This window comes from Scyliorhinus canicula, chromosome 1, assembly GCF_902713615.1.
Source record: "Scyliorhinus canicula chromosome 1, sScyCan1.1, whole genome shotgun sequence".
Lineage (NCBI taxonomy): Eukaryota > Metazoa > Chordata > Chondrichthyes > Carcharhiniformes > Scyliorhinidae > Scyliorhinus > Scyliorhinus canicula.
Window position 1 is genome coordinate 176903758 of NC_052146.1, and position 18783 is coordinate 176922540.

The 18783-nt window shown below is 46.6% G+C and overlaps 1 protein-coding gene across 1 annotated transcript in view; it reads left to right on the forward strand.

The window, feature by feature from the left end:
* The window catches only part of kif25 (kinesin family member 25), a 248505-nt gene that overhangs the window by 191817 nt on the left and 37905 nt on the right, over positions 1–18783 (forward strand). The window contains exon 11 of the mRNA XM_038803315.1: positions 1016–1192. Coding sequence (XP_038659243.1) covers positions 1016–1192 — 177 coding nt within the window. The remainder of the gene's footprint in view (positions 1–1015; positions 1193–18783) is intronic.

Sequence of the window (18783 nt, forward strand, 5' to 3'; positions counted from 1 at the left end):
CCCCGATCCCTGGCACAGGCAGAATGCCAGCCTGGCCTCCTGGCACTGTCAACCTGGCACCCGGGTGGCACTGCCAAGGTGCCTGGGTGGCATCAACCCTGCCCAGAGACCGATCACACAGGGTCCTCCAATCATCTGGGAGACCCCCGGTACCGTTCCGCCTGGTCCCCATTTGAGAAACCAGTGCTCAACGGCGCCTGGCTGGGGTCTCTTCGGCGAGGGCAATAGATGCCGGGTAACTGATCAATCCGGCGTCAGCACAGCTAAGTGGGTTCTTAAACTCACTTAGCTGTGCAAGACTGGGTCCTTCCCATTGTTGGCGGGTTCCAGATCACAACGTCTCGCAAGATCTGGTTAGATCTCATGTGAGGCCTTTCCCGGGATCTACCGTTTGCATCACGCTCCGATTATTTTCAGCCCAGAAAAATCTTCTGTCTTTGCTGACCCAAGCCTGAAATAGTGCTATGCACTCCATTTATGTCATTTTGGAGTATAGTGTGCAGACAAACCCACCTTTACCTGCCCCCGTTCTAAAATAAACTCCCAGCAGGGTATCTCGGAACAGGGTGCACTTCAATTCCAATCCAACTTATGTCTGATGAAAACATTTTCAACTTTCAGGTTCAATTTCTAATGTAAAAATCAGGGGAGGGATTCTCCGCCAGCGGAATGTTCCGGTTTGCCGGCAGCCCGGGGGTTTCCCAACGACGGATGGGCTGCCCCACAGTGGGAAACCCCATTGACCAGCCAGCGTAACGGAGCATCCCACCGACTTGGTGAGGCAGAAATGTGGTAGGGCGGATCATCCCGACCCACGTTTCCCATTGATGTGAATGCAGCAGAGATTGTCCTTGAACAGGTTTCACAAACAGGCAAATATATTATTCTACAGATTGTGCCATAAAAAGAATTGCGAATATAATATATTTAATAAATTATTCAGTATACCTAATGCATGTTTACTTTGACTTTCAGACACTAGTTTCTAAATGAAAGGCTTCTGTTATCTTTACAGACTGTTGTCAAATAGACCACATGAAACACATTCTGTTAAAGTGTCTATAGTGGAAGTGTACAATAATGAAATAATTGACCTGCTGGCAAAAGACAACGATGGAACTGTCTTAGGTGTAAAACGAGATATTTTGACTACCAATACTGGTGCCAGCGAGGTTCCTTGGTTAACTTACGAGTAAGTAAATTTATTTCAGATTATTGATTTTTATATTTTGCTGTAAAGATTTGATAATGAACAACTGATCAGGACAATACATTGTCCCATATAATGGAGGAAAACTACTGTGGTATCAAACGGGGAGACATTTTATCTGAAGCAATCTAGTAATGCAGCTGAGATTTATTTATTTTATTCGTTCATGGGATGGGGCATCACTGGTTGGGTCAGCATTTATTACCCACTCTGAGGGTAATTAAGAGCCAACCACATTGCTCATTATATTCTCAAGTCTTAGGCCTGTATTTTTGCCATGATCAAGAGCCTCTCCGTCTTGGCGAAAATCCTGGAAAAGGGCTGGAAATTCTTGGTGCACCCCTGAACCCAGCCTTTCCTGTCCTGGCGGGGACAGACTGGAGTCAAGCTGGGGTTCCTGCATGCATCATTCGCAGAGGCAGCTGGTCATTTAAATCACCAGCTTCCCACTGTAGTGGGATGTTGGGAGAACTGGAGCATGCGAATTAGAACAGGTAAGAGGAAGTCTGAACTTGATGGATTCCTATGCATAGCCAAGGTACCCTTTTGGAGAGGTAAGGTACCCCTTTGGATTTGGCGGCCCAAGACATCTTTGGGAAAGGTAAGGTGTGAATGCGTCTCTAATTCACTTGTCTCTCAGTCCGGAAGAAAGTACTCTCGAACACGTTCGTACTTCAGAATATTCTTTCTTGCGATCGGGGCAGCCGTCTAGGTATTCCAAAGAACCACCTCGGAGAGTGCCAAAGTATTGCTCAAATCATCCTTTTTTTATATGTTTTTTTAAGGGGCTGTCTCTTACATTCACTTGAGCTTGCCCCCATTACAAAGCATAGATTTGTTATTGCAATAGTTCCAGTACATGATTTTACAGACTTTGAGGTTATCTATTGGCACATGAGTATGTGTTAGCATAAACAGCAGGTGTTTAGCCATAGTTGCAAGCGGCTCCCACATTTCATATTCCGTCATCCAGCCATCTTCCTTGTTTCTCAAGGCTATTCGCCTAACAGTCATGAGTCGGCTCACAAATTCAATAACAACTCCCCTATTTGTAATTTTCCACTAATGTGTCCCATTAATTCTGGCTTGTTCTAGCTATTAACCCTTGCTTCACATTCTCAAAGGCACCCATTGGGAGAGATAAGACACCCTTTGGGAGAGATTAGGCAACCTTTCGGATTATGCTCTATTTACGCATAAACGCATTGGAACTGTTAAGCTATAAAAGAGTTGTCCAGCAATAAACTGTCAAGGAAATGTTAAGGAGCTATTCAGGAACTGTCCCGATGTCGAGGGACTGACTATGAAATATACTACTGTAAAGGCAATATGAAGGAACTGTCCAGCTGTGAAAGCTATCCAGTAAGTGTCAAACCTGTCAAAGCTGCACAGTAAGTGTCAAAGGTGTAAAGGTTGAATTCGTTCCAGGGTTGGTCTCTTGACTCATTTTTTCAGCCTGTCCCCAAGACCAAAAATCTGACCTCTGGACATTTGTAATGGTCGGATTGACTGAGCCAGGAAATCTCCCAACTCGGCGAACATGACCCGGGACATAAATCTAGGCCTCAGAGTGTATTCAAATGGTAAATATTCTAATTTAAAGGAAACGTCATTCTCAACTGAGCTAAGCTAATGCATTTGTCGAGTTAACTGCCTGATTGTTGACAAGATTCTATAAGTCAACCATAACAAGTTTATATGACATTCAATGACATTGCCATTGCTGAAACCTCCACTATCAACATCCTGAGGGTTACCATTGACCAGAATCTTAGGTTACCATTGACCAGAAACCACTAGGGATGTACCTACACCACATGGACAGCAGTAGTTCAAGCAGGTAGCTCACCGCCACCTTCTCAATGGCAGTTAGGCATGGGCAATAAATACTGGCCTTGCCAAAGATGCCCACATCCCATGATCCCTTGAATCAATGAAACATTTTTTGTGACATTCTGAATGACATGACTTATTTTAAAATGCACTTTTGTCATCAATGGCACCATGAAGTATTTCAGCCAGTTTACCAAGGGAAGCCTGTTTTGATCCAAACTTGCTTCAGAATACATTTTCTCTTGTTAAACACAAATATTCACTTTCAATGAAAAGCCCCTGCTCTCTACAAATTAAAACATGATCGTCCTATGTATAAAGTATTCTGGGATAACAGGCCACAAGGGAACAGTGAACTGTTATTTTACTTTTAATGTATGCAGTAGAGCCCTTTGGAGTTTCACCATGCACTTCTGATTGATAGCATGAACCATAGACTTCGGCTAAAAAAATGTAAATCACATTTATATGAGAGAACCATTAAAAGTGGCAGGATTGAAAGAAAACCACTCAGCTGTGATTAAACCCCCTCAGATGTTTGATCTGCAAGCCATTCATTCATTTCTCTTTGATATTGACTTCAATAGGCTGTGATTGACAGATTCCACACACACAGCTGTCAGCATTGTTCCATTCATCTTCTTTCATGGTTGACTAACTGAAGTGCTCTAACCGCAATATTTATAAACATCAAACGATTGACAACTTCTGGACCACTTCAAACAGAATGAAGTACTTTTCAGTCGCCTCCTTTCATAGTTGAGTGATTTTGAAGTAATCAGCTAGAAATTGAGAGCACTTAACTCTGTTTGAAGTGGTCCAGGAGCTGTCAAGCAAAGCTTGATGGTTATAAACATTGTCTTGATGACATGGATGAATGGCTTGCTGATCAAAGAGCTGAGGAATGTTTAAACACAGCTGACTGGTCTTCTCTCTCCTAATTGATAGGTGGTGTTTTGTGTGTCTGAAACAGCAGATATATTACCCAGGTGAGTGATAATGCAGTAATTTTTCACTACCTCTGCCTGGACTGCTCTCTAGCTTCCAGGCTGGGGTCTGTTTTCTGGGTGGATGCCTGACAGATGTCACTTTTCTGGGGTGTCTGTGGGGGGTGTCTCTTTATTTAGGGGGTCTCTGGGGGTAGTCTCTTTATTTAGGGGGTGTCTAGAGGGATTCCTTATTTAGAGGTCTTAGGGGGGGGTCTGTTTATTTAGGGGATCTGGTGGGGGTGGGTGAGCAGGCTTGTATTGGGGGGGGGGGGGCTGGCCCTCGGATGGACTTTGGGGGAAACTGATTAAGACCATAAGGTGAGGAGTAGGATTCGGCCCACTGAGTCTGCTCCATCATTCAATCATGGCTGATATGTTTCTCATTCCCATTGTCCTGCCTTCTCGCCATAACCCCGATCCCCTTATTAATCAAGACCCTACCTATCTCTGTCTTAAAGACACTCAGTGATTTGGCCTCTACAGCCTTCTGCGGGAAAGAGTTCCACAGATTCACCACCCTCTGGCTGGAGAAATTGCTCCTCACGTCCCTTCAGTCTGAGGCTGTGCCCTCAGATTCTAGTTTCTCCTACTAGTGGAAATGTCCTCTCCACATTCACTCTATCTAGGCCCCTCAGTATTCTGTAAGTTTCAATGAGACCCCTACTCATCCATCGAAACTCCATTGAGTACAGGCCCAGAGTCCTCAACCGCTCCTCATATGACAAGTCCTTCATTCCGGGGACCATTCTTCTGAACCTCCTCTGGACCCTTTTCTTTTTTTAAATAAAGTTAGAGTACCTAATTATTTTTTATCAAATAGGGGCAATTTAGTGTGGCTAATCCACCTAACTTGCACATCTTTGGGTTGTGGGGGTGAAACCCACACAGACATGGGGAGAATGTGCAAGCTCCACACGGACAGTGACCCAGGGCTGGGATTCGAACCTGGGACCTCAGCGCCGCAGCCCCAATGCTAACCACTGTGCCACATGTCGCCCTCTCTGGACCCTTTTCAAGGCAACCACATCCTTTCTTAGGTATGGGGTCCATAATTGCTCACAGTGTTCCAAATAGGGTCTGCCGAAAGCCTTATACAGCCTCAACAGTACATTGCTCTCTTGTATTCTAGCCCTCTCGACATGAATGCTAACATTGCATTTGCCTTCCTAACTGCCAACTGAACCTGCATGTTAACTTTAAGAAAATCGTGAACTAGGATTCCTAAGTCCTTTTGTGCTTCTGATATCCGAAGCCTTTCCCCCTTTAGAAAGTCGTCTATGCCTCTATTCTTCTTACCAAAGTGCATAACCTCACACTTTTCTACATTGTATTTCATCTGCCACTTCTTTGCCCATTCTGCTAGCCTGTCCAGGTCCTTCTGTAGCTTCTCTGCTTCCTCAGCACAATCTGTCCCTCTACATATTTTGTAAAGAATTCTCCTTGGTCCACCACCACTACACATTCGTCAGGACCAGTAGTAATTCACACCCACACAAATCCTGGCCCAGAGGACCCGAGAAACACAAGGGCCTGGAGACTATGATGCCTGGCCCACTAAGTGGATGCAAATGAATCTTAATTTTGGATGCAAATGAGTCTTAATGGTCCATTTGCATCCTTCCGCTAGTGCGGAATGCTAACTTCGATCCCGACCCCAGCATGGTTGGGAAACAGATCACTGCCTGGTGCTGATCCCTACTTCACAACCGCTGGACTCTCCTTCGCCTCATCAGTAGCTCCACTACTGGCAGTGTGAGGTGGAGAATTGTATTATGATTTTCCAAATGTCCTGCTACTACCTCCTTATTATTTTCCCAATGGAGGCTTTTCGATCAGTGATGGCCAACTCAAAGCATACTGAAAGCATGCACACAAAATGTGGATAAAGCTCAGGAGACCCAAAATAAGCTATAGATAAGAAGGCTTTCCAATACTGTCACTAGAGTACTGCTGTGCAACAAACAATTTAGGGGTGATTTACTTCAGTAATTTGAAATATTGCTGCAGGATTGTTGTAACAAGTGTACTACCCATTTATGTCAACACATTTGTTAAAATGTTTGAATCTCCGCTGAATACTCTCTTGTAATATTCTCAAACTTGCCCTTGTGTGTTTACACTAGCTTCTGGGAGTAAACAGATCAGCATTCTAGTGAGATAAGGCCCATTACAAACCAATGAGCAGGTTTATTTTTCATACTTTTTTTCTTTTTTTATAAAAATATTTTTATTGAAGTTTACATTTTTGCACTGTACAGGAGATCATTGAAATGGTTATTATTTCTTCAATATACATGCCGTTCCTTTTTGGCACCCCCACTCCCCTCCTTCCCTTTATTATTTTCAGGCCCTACCTTAGGACCTTTCCTCTACTGTAGGTGGTTTATTTGTTGCTCATTTTTCTCTTATAGCTTTTGAAGGAGGGGCTGGTTTAGCTCACCAGGCTAAATCGCTGGCTTTTAAGCAGGCCAGCAGCACGGTTCGATTCCCGTACCAGCCTCCCCGGACAGGCGCCGGAATGTGGCGACTAGGGGCTTTTCACAGTAACTTCATTGAAGCCTACTCGTGACAATAAGCAATTTTCATTTTTCAAGGCCCCCGTGTTGGTCTCTCCCATCCTGAGTACCTTTCTGCCATTTCCTTTGGAGCAGTAAGTCTCCAGAACCCAGAGAATCCAGCCCATGTTCTTTTGTAAAAACCCATCAGGTTCACCAATGTCCTTCAGGGAAGGAAATCTGCCATCCTTATCTGTTCAGGTCTACATGTGACTTCAGATCAAGAGCAATATCGGGAGGGCTTGGGGGGGGCTCTGATGCAGGATGCTTTTGGACGGAGGGGGCAGGATTGGAGTTGTGGGGGAGAGGGTGACCTTTCAATGGACTTTGGGGGGCAACTACATTACACACTGACCCACTTGACCCACCATGAGATCCACTGCGTCAGGGCCACACTTGAAAATACCTGCAGCAATTCAAGCCCCTTTGAATCCCGGCTGAGAGGCCTGAAGCATCACGGGAGCCTGGATGTAAATGGATGTAAGGTACCCATTTGCATCTTCCCGCCGGCGCGGGGCGTGTAGCGTATTGTCACCGGTGGCGGAGGACCGGAGCATTGGATCCCATGTTTAGGCCTACGCTCGATTCTCCACTCAATCAGGAAACGTGCTACCAGTGGCAGGTGACGGAGAATCCACCTCCATACGATTGAAAGTAAAGTAATTTGTATTAGAATTTCTTGCTTCTTGTAATATTACAAATTGCACAAACTCAGCCAATAATATAGGCCGTGTTTTACTGAGCTCACTGATTATAATCTTAAAAATTAGATTTCACTCAATTTTTGGATGTTTCCAGATTTAGATTTGTGGGGTCGAGCTGATAAATAATTTCTGTTGTCTGAAATCAGAGACCGACTATGCCTAAGTAACCTTTTCAGCTAAGATTCCATGTCTTTCTGACAGGAGAGGCCTTTCTAATATTACAATCTTCACTGTGGTGATCATCATTTTTGCCTGAAATTGACAGTTTACAAGAAACATAATTTTCTTATACAAAAATAAAGAAAGAATGCATTTAAGTAGCATTTTTCATGACCACTAGACGCCTCTAGTGTAGTCACTGTTGTGTCAGAATAATACCAATAACATGCACTTCTATGTTTGGTGTGCCACTGAAATATTTAAATAAGCTGACCTTGCATTGTTCACAAAGTCATTTTGTCATCAGCAGATTATTACAGTGCTGGAACTGCTGCCGTGTCTCTTACAAGACAATAAAACAAAAAGCCTTTGCAGTTCTCTTCAACTTTGCTTACACATCATTTACCAAGCATCCTTGAACAAAGAGTTCTTACATGAGAAATGAACCCCAGGGAACTCCTTCAGACCTTTTGATCATATCACAATGCCACAAAAAAAGGGAAGTAAAGAACAGATCAGATATTCCTTTTGAAACATTTTAGATAGGCTGAGTTTGTGCAGCATTTGTCCAAAATTTATTCTCAAAACATTTGATATTCAAACTGAATGTATTGGAACAATCTAACAGCACAATGATCCAACCTGTGAAAAATTACTTCATTCCCTTTGTTGGCAGGGTTATCAAAGATGGGATCAAACACAGATGTTACACAATAAGTCTAATATCCATTTATGTCAACACACTAATATTCTCATACAATAAAGCATCATTTGTACACTGTGCTTGGTTCGGCCTTCTACTACAGCTACTGTTATGTTATACATTAATTTATACATGGATTTTCAATTAGCAGTGAGTTTATGATTAACATGATTGCACGTTCTTACATGAATTAGTGATATCAGAAATCGAAGCATAAATTAAAACAGTAAAGAGTTGAAATAGTACTTAAATTATTTACTTCTAGTAGACTTTAATGCATTCCCGCTGAAGCTAAGAGCAATTAAGGACATGGAAGCCATGAGGCTCACTTTATTTATTCTGCTCCTTATGTAGATCTAATTTATGTTTGATTTCTTCTTGGCTGCACATCTTCACATTAGGGACACCTGTTATGACTCATCATCGACATTGCCAAAGTCTTTAGTGCCTGGCTCAGCATAGGGCTTCATGGTACACCATAGCCTTGACCTGTGCTCAGAAGCAACAGGCTAAATATTGTTCTGATATTTATTACAATTTTCATTTATATTGGTTTAACATTGAACATCTATCAACCTAACAACTTTAGTTCTTCTTACTTGATTTACCCTGGAGTCTCAACATGGGCTGTTTTAGATTTTTTGGACATAATTTTAACTGACAAGTGGTGACAAGTTCAGGTGCAGGAAGGGGAAATAATGTCCCAAAGAGTGGCAGTGGTCAGCATCTTGATATGGTTGTACCTACTCCTGGCTTTAAACCAGGCAGATTTCAAGGGAGTATCAGGTAAGTAATAGAAATCTCAAAATTCACAATTAACTAAGGATTTAACCAACAACAAAAAAACCCAAAACCACACCAACAGCTTCAGATGCAACAATTGCCTAAAGAATGCTGAAAATGTGGAACTTGCTACTCCAGAGAATGTCTGAAGCTAATAGTATATATATTTCAGTGGGAAACAAGGCAATGGTATGATGGAGAAAGAACTAAAGGATGTAATAACCCTCACGAGACCCACCGGGACACCTCAATTGATCTCACCCATGGAATAAAAACTCCCCTGCTAGTGGGCGGAGGCCTGCCAGGCTGGGGCTCATAAATTTGCTTTATAAAAGCCGGCCCGGACTGGGACAGGTGTGATTGGTAGCCCAGGTTGGGACCTTTGAACTGTAAGCCGTGTTGCAGCCATTACTTTACGTTGGTTTATTAAATACTGTTGAACTTGCCTCTTGGGCTTCCTGAGCTTTCTAGACTAGCAACGAGGAAAACGGTGGCTGTGATTCTGGACGTCCTGACTGAACCGGAATATCCCAACACGGAGCGAGGTTAGTGGGATTTTGAAAATGTCGCTTTTCAGAAGGCTGGAGGCCTTTGCCGCAGACATAGACGACTGGGCCCAGTATACTGAACGAATATGGTATTTTCTCCAGGCAAATGGTATTTTTGGAGTCGATCAACAGAAGGTAATACTCCTGACCACCTGGTGGGGCTTCGACATTCAGTGTAATCAAACGCCTTACCTACCCAGCGGTCCCAGACTCGAGAACCTTTAGCGATCGTGTGGAACTTGTCATGAATCATTATGAACTTAAGCTGTTTGTAATAATGCAGAGTAACGGTTCAATACAACCGATGAACCCCTGGAGAATCGTTATGGACTTTCTGATGCACCTGTGCAAGTTAACTGAACATTGTAACTTTGACCTATCTCTTCTGGAGATGTTAAGAGATCGTTTTTGTGTGTGTGTCATGTGAGAGTATCTTTAAGAAATGGGTGTTTATAAATGGGTGTGTATATAAATATCTGTAGTGAGAGTACCTTTAAGAATTGGGTGTTTTCTACTGCAGTGATATCAGAGTGTGGGTGGAGCTGGGCTGTCTGTCAGCTTTTTACTTTCGTTTTAGGCTGTTTGCTGCAGTGTGTGTTTTAGTTTTGTTTTCCGTGTTGGAGCTGAAGCCAGACAGAGCAGGTGTACTGTTGATCTCTCTGCCATGAAAAGACTATCTCTTGATCACTTGGTGAATTCAGATTTATAAATGTTCTCAGTAGCTTCTGTTAAAAGGTGTTTCTTTTGTCTTCTGAATGTTGTTTGGGAAGTTATTAAGGATTACTTAGTGTTGTATTCTTTTGGGGTTGTATGTGAATTGATGGTTGCTAAGATGTTCACTGTATGTTTTAAAAAGGTTAACTTGAGTTCATCGAATAAACATTGTTTTAATTTAAAAGTACTGGAAAGCTCTGTTTGCACCATACCTGCAGAGTGGACCGTGTGCTCCCCATAACCACAATCTATTAAAAGTCGTGGGTCAGGTGAACTCCATGATACTCTTTGGGGTTCTCAAAACCCTGGCCCATAACAGTGTGGCATTAACAATATGGTTGCTCAAAGCAAGCTGTTAGTGGAGTCAGCCTTGGACTTGAATAGGGCCATGGAGCTGTAATTCTTCCGCGAGAATGCGAAAAAGGGGTCCAAGAGCTTCAGAATTCCATGGATTATGGCTCCCATTCTGAAGATCGCTCCCCACCCCTCCCTTGCGCCCCATGGATAGGGCTCACATGGTCCAGTCACCACCAAGGCAACATCGCGGTCAGACCTGATGGCAAAGGGCCATCACGGCAGGACATATCTCCTGAGGACAATGAGGAGTAACTACAACAATGCTGTATTTGCAACTGCAGGAACTGTGCCGGGCGAGGCTGCCAGAATCAACAGCAAACGCATCACCCTGGCCAGGTGACACAAGAGCTCCGAACCAGGGCTTTGCGCGTTACCCCGCCAAAGGAAGAAGCCTCCAAAGTAGCCCCAATTAGAATAAAGCTCCAAGTCAAAGGTCATCTCTTGGACAGGGAAATCGATACAGGGACTGTTGTCTCTATTATCAGACAACAAACTTTCCGTAGGCACCGCATGGGAAGCCTGCACCTGGGCTTAAGGGATACCAAGGCCCAACTGGTAACAAACACTGGTGAACCAATGACCATCATAAGTACCATGGTGATCCCATTTACTCAGACAACAGTCGGTTAGGCTACCACTGGTAGTGGTACAAGGACTTAGACTCAGTCTTCGAGGCCGTGATTGGTACTGGCAACAAATTGTCCGGATGGGTACTGGCAGCCTGGACGAAGTCCTCGGAAAGTATCAGGACGTTTTTCAGGAGGGACTGGGAAAAATAAAGAGAACCAAAGCAAAAAGATATGTTGACCTGGAGGATCAGCCCAAATATTACAGGGCCCAGCGGGTCCCACACGCCCTGCTTATAACGAACTGGGCCAGCGAGAGAGCTTGGGCATCATGCTTCCGACCCAATTCACAAAGTGAGCAGCACCAGTGGCCCCGGTGCTGAAGCCAGACAAGTCCATCCACCTGTGTGGCGACTATAAAATGGCAGTAAACAGGGCTTCCCGCTTGGTTTGGTATCCCATGTCACGCATAGAAGATCTGTATGCAAATTTGGCTGGGGTGGAGGGGTTGGCTGGGGTGGAGGGGGTGACTTGTTCACGAAGCTTGACATGAGCCAGGCTTGCCTCTAGTTAGAGTTAGACAGGGCATAGCAAAGGTATGTTAGCATCAACACCCACAGGGTGTGAGGAGATCAGGCTTCCATCAGGGTGTCGCCAGTGTGCAATTTTCCAACAGGTAATGGAAAACATCGTCCATGGACTTCCCAGAATGGCTGTCTAGCTGGATGATGAGCTCATCACAGGAGCCACTGATAAAAAACACCTGGCCAATCTGGAAGAGATCCTCTAACGGTTCACCAACTTGGGTATCTTCCTGAAGAGGTATAAGTGCGTCTTCAGGTGAAAGAGATCACATACCTTGGATACCGCGTTGATAAGGACGGGTTTTCCAATGGAGGAAAAGTCTGGACTATCAAGGGAGCCCCAACACCTGAGAATGTGACAGAGATTAGGTCGTTTTTAGGGCTCGTCAATTATTATGGGAAGCTCAACCCGAACCTAGCTACCTTGTTGGCACCCCTTTATACACTATTGAAGAAGAACCAGAAATGGGCATGGAAAGCACCGCATGAGGAAGCATTCACCAGAGTGAATCATCAATTGTTATCATCCAAACTGTTGACACACTACAATCCAGCAAAGCCACTCATCTTCACATGTGGCCCTCTCCATATTGCAGTCGAACTATGGGATGAAAAAGCTCATAGCTTACGCGCCCAGAACCCTGGCCACACAGGGCGCCAATATTCTAAAATTGAGAAGGAAGGGCTGGCCGTGATATTTGCAGTACAAAAGTTCCACTTTTACGGTGATCATGGTCCATAAGCCCTTACTTGGCCTCTTTAAGGAAGACAGTTCGGCCAGAATCCAGTGATGGGCACTGCTGTTGATGGCGTATGAGTACGCCTTTGAACATTCCCCAGGTGCACAAACCGCACATGTGTTTGCCCTCCGCTGACCATAAGCCCCCCACTATCCCTGCCAGTGGCAGACAAAGTCGTATTGACATTGAACTTTATGGACACCCTACATGAGATGGCCGCACAAATCTCACGTGAACCCAAAGGGACCCTTTGTTGATGAAATTGCACCAAGTCATCCTAAATGACAGGCTACAAGGAAAACCCCCAGAGGAACTGCAGGCCAATCTGGCAAAACAGCAGGAACTCAGTGTGGAGGATGGCATCCTCCTGTGAGGGGATCCTGTGTGTGGTCATCCTGCAGCACATTCTTGCAAGATTTGTATAGCAGACACCCCTGGGTGTTCTCAAGATTAAGATGCTCACAAGTAGTTACATGTAGTAATGATAATAATAATCTTTACATTAACACTGCAATGAAGTTCCAGTGAAAATCCCCTAGTTGCCACATTCCAGAGCCCGTTCAGGTACATAGAAGGAGAATTCAGAATGTTCAGTTCAACTAACAGCACATTTTTCAGGAATTGTAGAGGAAACTGGAGCACCCGGAGGAAACCCACGCAGACACAGGGAGAACATGCAGACTCTGCACAGACAGTGACCCAAGCGGGAATCGAACCTGGGACCCTGGTGCTGTGAAGCAACAGTTCTAATCACTGGTGGCCATGGCTCAATGGCGACACCGAGTGAATAGTGCAGCACTGTGCAGCTTTGCAGGAACATCAGAAGCTCCCTCTGTCGGCCCCACCCTTGGGAGTGGCCGAGACAGCCCTGGGTGCGCGTGCATGCCGACTTCGCCGGGCCCTTCATGGGATTGATGTTTCTGCTCCTTAAAGACGCCCACTCAAAGTGGATGGATGTGCACTTAATGTCTTCCACCACTTTGTAAATCACTGTGGAAAAGTTGTGCCAATCCTTTAGCACCGATGGGATCTCAGAGGCGCTTGTCATGTACAATGGTACATCCTTTACCAGCGAGGAATTCCAGGTCTTTATGCATGCTGAATTACCCCATACCACCCATCCTTGAACGGTCTGGCTGAACGGGTAGTCAAGGTGTTTAAACAAAGCTTGAAGAAACAAATTGTAGGTCCCATTGAAACAAAGCTGGCATGGTTTCTATTCAATTACAGAATTGCTGATTGGCCAATGTCTCTGGACCCGCTTGAGTTGTTTCTGAGCCTTGGTTGGAAGGTGGAAAGTAAACACAACCTCTAGAAGAGGTATCATAATCACCAAACACGTGACAGAGGTTTTAAACCAAGGGACGCTATTCACATACAGAATTTCGGGAACGGGACCCAATAGGCCCCAGTGACTATAGTGGAGAGAACAGGGCCAATTCCATACACGATCAGGGCTAGACAGAGGACCGTGCAAAAGCACATGGACTACCTAATGGGCAGGGAGCTCACTCCAGAAGAATCCACGTGGATGAAACAATGCCTTGTCTGCCATCCTTTAGCCAGGAAGTACTTCCCACCAGCAAACATGCCCGGGCTACTATGGTCACTACAGCCCTGAGTTTCTTCATATTAACCTCTTCAAGGGATCTGTTACTGTCTTCATTGACATCTCTCAGTCTCCTAGGTCACTGATGACTTTCTTTTCAAGGCCACTGCTTATGTCCACTTTGCCACAGCCAATCAAGCATAGGGGGATTGTCGATTTCACTTTAGTGCTCGATTCCCTGAAGGTACAGATAGCTGTTCACTGCGCTTATGTGGCAATAAATATGTGGCACAAAGCATGCCATAAGATCTGGAGAGGTGAAACTTCCCTGTTGCGTTGCCATGACACTAGTCATTGAGTGGAAGCGAGCCAGACATTCACAGACGTTATGTGAGGATCTATGCACTGACCCAACTACAAATCATCATCATCCTCTTGGAAGGTAGGGACTATGGGAAGATAGGGACAGAGCCTTATCACAGAGGGTGTATACTGCCGTCAATCAGACGGGAGAGCAATGTTCACAGAAGCCATATGAAGATAATGGAACGTTCTCACTGGATATTCTCATCACCATTCATGAATCTAGTGGAAATGAGTGCGCCCCAAGCTCAACTGCCATGGACACCACCATTGCCTCATGGTCAACATCCACTCCTTCAAGGACCTCCTCAATCTGGTCCCCTTCGACACCTCCTGCTGAAACCAAAAGCGAAGGAGCTACCAAATGCTGTGATTGTCTGCTTCCAAAGCTATCAGGTGAAGGAGAAGATGCTGAGATGGGTGAAACTGAAACGAAAGGTGATGTGGGAAGGTGGTGGTATGTTTACATCAGGATCTCACGGTGGAGCTGGTGAGAAGGCAGGCAGCCTTTAGCCGGGCGAAGGCGGCATTGTATAAAAGTAACTTGAGGTTTGGGGTGGTCTATCTGACAAATTTGAGGGTCACACACAACTCCAGACACTACTATTTTGAGATGGCGGAGGAGCCGGAGGCATTCATGAAAGCTGAAGGGCTGTGACTGAATTGAGCTTGGACTTTGATGCTGTTATGCTTTTTTCTTTTACTTTTTGTTTTTGCTTTGTTTGGGGGTTTTTTCTCTATTTAGTTTTTTTTGTAGTGGTGTTTCGGAAAGGCTAGTTTGGGGTTTAACGGTTGGGATTTGTTGCATTTGGGTTTGAAGGATTATTGCGTTGGGAGTTTGGAAGGTTTGGGTGTAGGGAGAGAGGGTGTTGGTTTGTTTTTACTATGTGGAGGGGGAGGGGCTCTAGCAGGGGCCGCCATGGTAGCAGACGCAAGTTGGCTAGTGCAAGGGAGCAAGGTGTAGGGAAGTGCCGTGGCCATTGGAACAGGTTTCAATAGGCCTGGGAGTTGTCAGCACCAACGCCGGATCCAGGGGGTGATCGATGGGCTGCATGTCCCCCTAGGAGAACCGGCCCATGACAGGCCGGTCTTCAGAAACTGAAAGGTGTTCCACTCGATGAACGTGCAGTTGTTGTGTGACAGTGAGCTGCACATCATGCACGTCTGCACCCGTACATGAACAGTGTGCATAACACCTTCATCCTGGCACACTTGACGGCTCCTGACACCCTCAAGGTGTTATGGGCTAGGGTTTAGAGAACCCCAAAGTTTATCATGGAGTTCAACTGACCCACAACTTTTAATAGATTGTGGTATGGGAGCACACGGCCCACTCTACAGGTGTGGTACAGCAGAAATGGAAAAGTATTTTTTTTTAGGATTTTACATGATTTTCAACAAAACACTCCAAACAGAAAAAGGAATAAAGCAAAAAACAAGCAAAAATTATACATAGGATTTCCAACAAAATACCATAACCCCCACCCCACCCCACCCCCCGGTTGCTGCGCTGTTGACCTCCACCTAACGTTCCGCGAGAAAGTCTAGGAATGGTTGCTGCCGCCTGGAGAACCCCTGCACAGACCCTCGCAAGGCGAACTTTATCCTTTCCAGCTTGATGAACCATGCCATACCGTTAATCCAAGCTTCCACGCTTGGGGGCTTCGCATCCCTCCACATTAGTAGGATCCTCTGCCGGGCTACCACGCAAAGGCCAGAACACCGGCCTCTTTCGGCTCCTGCACTCCCGGCTCGTCCGATACCCCGAATAATGCTATACCCCAGCTCGTCTTGACCCGGGCGTTCACCACTTTGGACATAGTCCTCGCGAAACCCCTCCAGCGCCGGGCACGTCCAGAACATATGGGCGTGATTTGCTGGGCTCCCCGAGCACCTCACACATTTGTCCTCCACCCCAAAAAACCTACTCATCCTCGTCCTATGAACAACTTTTAACTGTATTAGGCTGAGCCTGGCGCAAGAGGAGGAAGAATTAACCCTACTCAGGGCATCAGCCCACAGATCCTCATCCAGCTCCTCCCCGAGCTCCTCCTCCCACTTGCCCTTAACTCCTCCACCGAGGCGTCCTCCACTTCCTGCAGTTCCTGATAGATTGCCGAAACCTTGCCTTCTCCAACCCATACGCCCAAAATCACCCTGTCCTGAATCCTTCGTGCCAGGAGCAGCGGAAATTCCCTCACCTGCCGTCTGAAAAACGCCCTCACTTGCATGTACCTAAAAGCATTCCCAGGAGGTAACCCAAATTTGTCCTCTAGAGCCCCTAGGCTCGCAAAGGTCCCATCGATGAATAGTTCCCCCATTTTTTGAATCCCTTGCCGATGCCAGCTCAGAAACCCCCCATCCATCCTACCCGGAACAAACCTGTGGTTCTCTCGTATCGGGGGCCAGACCGAGGCCCCCACCTCGCCCCTATGTCGCCTCCACTGCCCCCAGAGCTTCAGAGTCGCCGCCACCACCGGACTCGTGGAGTACCTTGTCGGCGGCAACGGTGCCGTCACCAGCACCCCAGACTCGTACCCACACAAGACGCCACCTCTAGCCTCTTCCACACCACCCCCTCTCCCTCCATTACCCACTTACGGATCATCGCCATATTGGCTGCCCAATAATAGCCACAGATTCGGCAGCGCCAACCCCCCTCTGTCCTTGCTATGCTCCAAAAACACCCTCTTCACCCTCGGGATCTTATTCGCCCATACGAATCCCATAATGCTCCTGCTTACCCGTTTTAAAAAAGCCTTGGGGATTAGGATGGGCAGGCACCGGAACACAAACAGGAACCTCGGGAGGACCGTCATCTTGACTGACTGCACCCTACCCACCAGGGAGAGTGGCAGCGTATCCCATCTCTTGAAATCCTCCTTCATCTGTTCCACCAACCGTGCCAAATTGAGCTTATGCAGGGCCCGCCAGCTCCTAGCTACCTGGATCCCCACGTATCGAAAGCTCCTCTCCGCCCTCTTCAGCGGTACCTCGTCTGTCCCCCTTCCCTGGTCCCCGCATGCACCACAAAGAGCTCACTCTTCCCCACGTTGAGCTTATAACTCGAAAAGTCCCCAAACTCCCCAAGGATCCCCATAACCTCCACCATCCCCTCCACTGGGTCTGCAACATATAACAGAAGGTCATCAGCATATAACGACACCCGGTGTTCCTAGACTCCCTCAGTGCCATGGCCAGTGGCTCAATTGCCAGTGCAAACAACAAGGGGGATAAGGGACACCCCTGCCTCGTCCCGCGGTACAACCTGAAGTACTCCGAGCTCCGCTGGTTCGTAGCCACACTCACCACTGGGGCCCTATATAACAGCCTGACCCACCTTATGAACCCTTCCCCGAACACAGTCCGGGACACAGTCCTCAATCCTCATAGCCAGAACCTTCGCCAACAACTTAGCGTCTACATTGAGGAGCGAAATCGGCCTATACGATCCACATTGCAATGGAGCCTTATCCCGCTTCAAAATCAGCGAGATCAGTGCCCGGGACATTGTCGGGGGCAAGGTCCCCTCCTCCCTCGCCTCATTAAAAGTTCTCACCAGCAACGGCCCAGCAGGTCCACATACTTTCTGTAAAATTCAACCGGGAACCCGTCCGGTCCTGGGGCCTTCCCCGCCTGCATGCTGCCCAATCCCTTAACCAGCTCCTCCAGCCCAATCGGCGCCCCCAAACCAGCTACCTGCTCTTCCTCCACCCTCGGGAACCTCAGTTGATCCAAGAATCGCCGCATCCCCCCCCCTTCCAGGGGCTCAGACGTATATAGATCCCCATAGAAGTCCCTAAATACCTTGTTTATTCTCACCGCACTCCACACCGTATTCCCCCCTCTATCTCTAATTCCACCAATCTCCCTCGCTGCCTCCCTCTTACGAAGTTGATGTGCCAGCATCCGGCTCGCCTTCTCTCTATACTCATATACCGCCCCCTGCATTTTCCTCCACTGCACCTCTGCTTTTCCCGTGGTCAATAGATCAAATTCCATTTGGAGGTTTCGTCGCTCCCTAAGCAGCCCTCCTCGGGGACCTCTGCATAGCCTTAATATCTCCCCCACCAATTTCTCCCTCTCCCTCCTCTCTCTCTTCTCCCTATGGGCCCTAATGGAAATTAGCTCTCCCCTAACCACCGCATTCAAAGCCTCCCAGACTACCCCCACCTGCACCTCCCCATTATCGTTGGCCTCCATGTATTTTTGAATACACCCCCCCGGATCCGCCCGGACACCTCATCTGCCAACAGTCCCACATCGAGGCACCATAACGGGCGCTGGTCCCTCTCCTCCCCCAACTCCAGCTCCACCCAATGCGGGGCGTGGTCCGAGATGGCTATAGCCGAATATTCCATTCCCTCCACTTTCAGGACTAGTGCCTTACTCATTATAAAGAAATCTATCCGGGAATAGGCTTTAT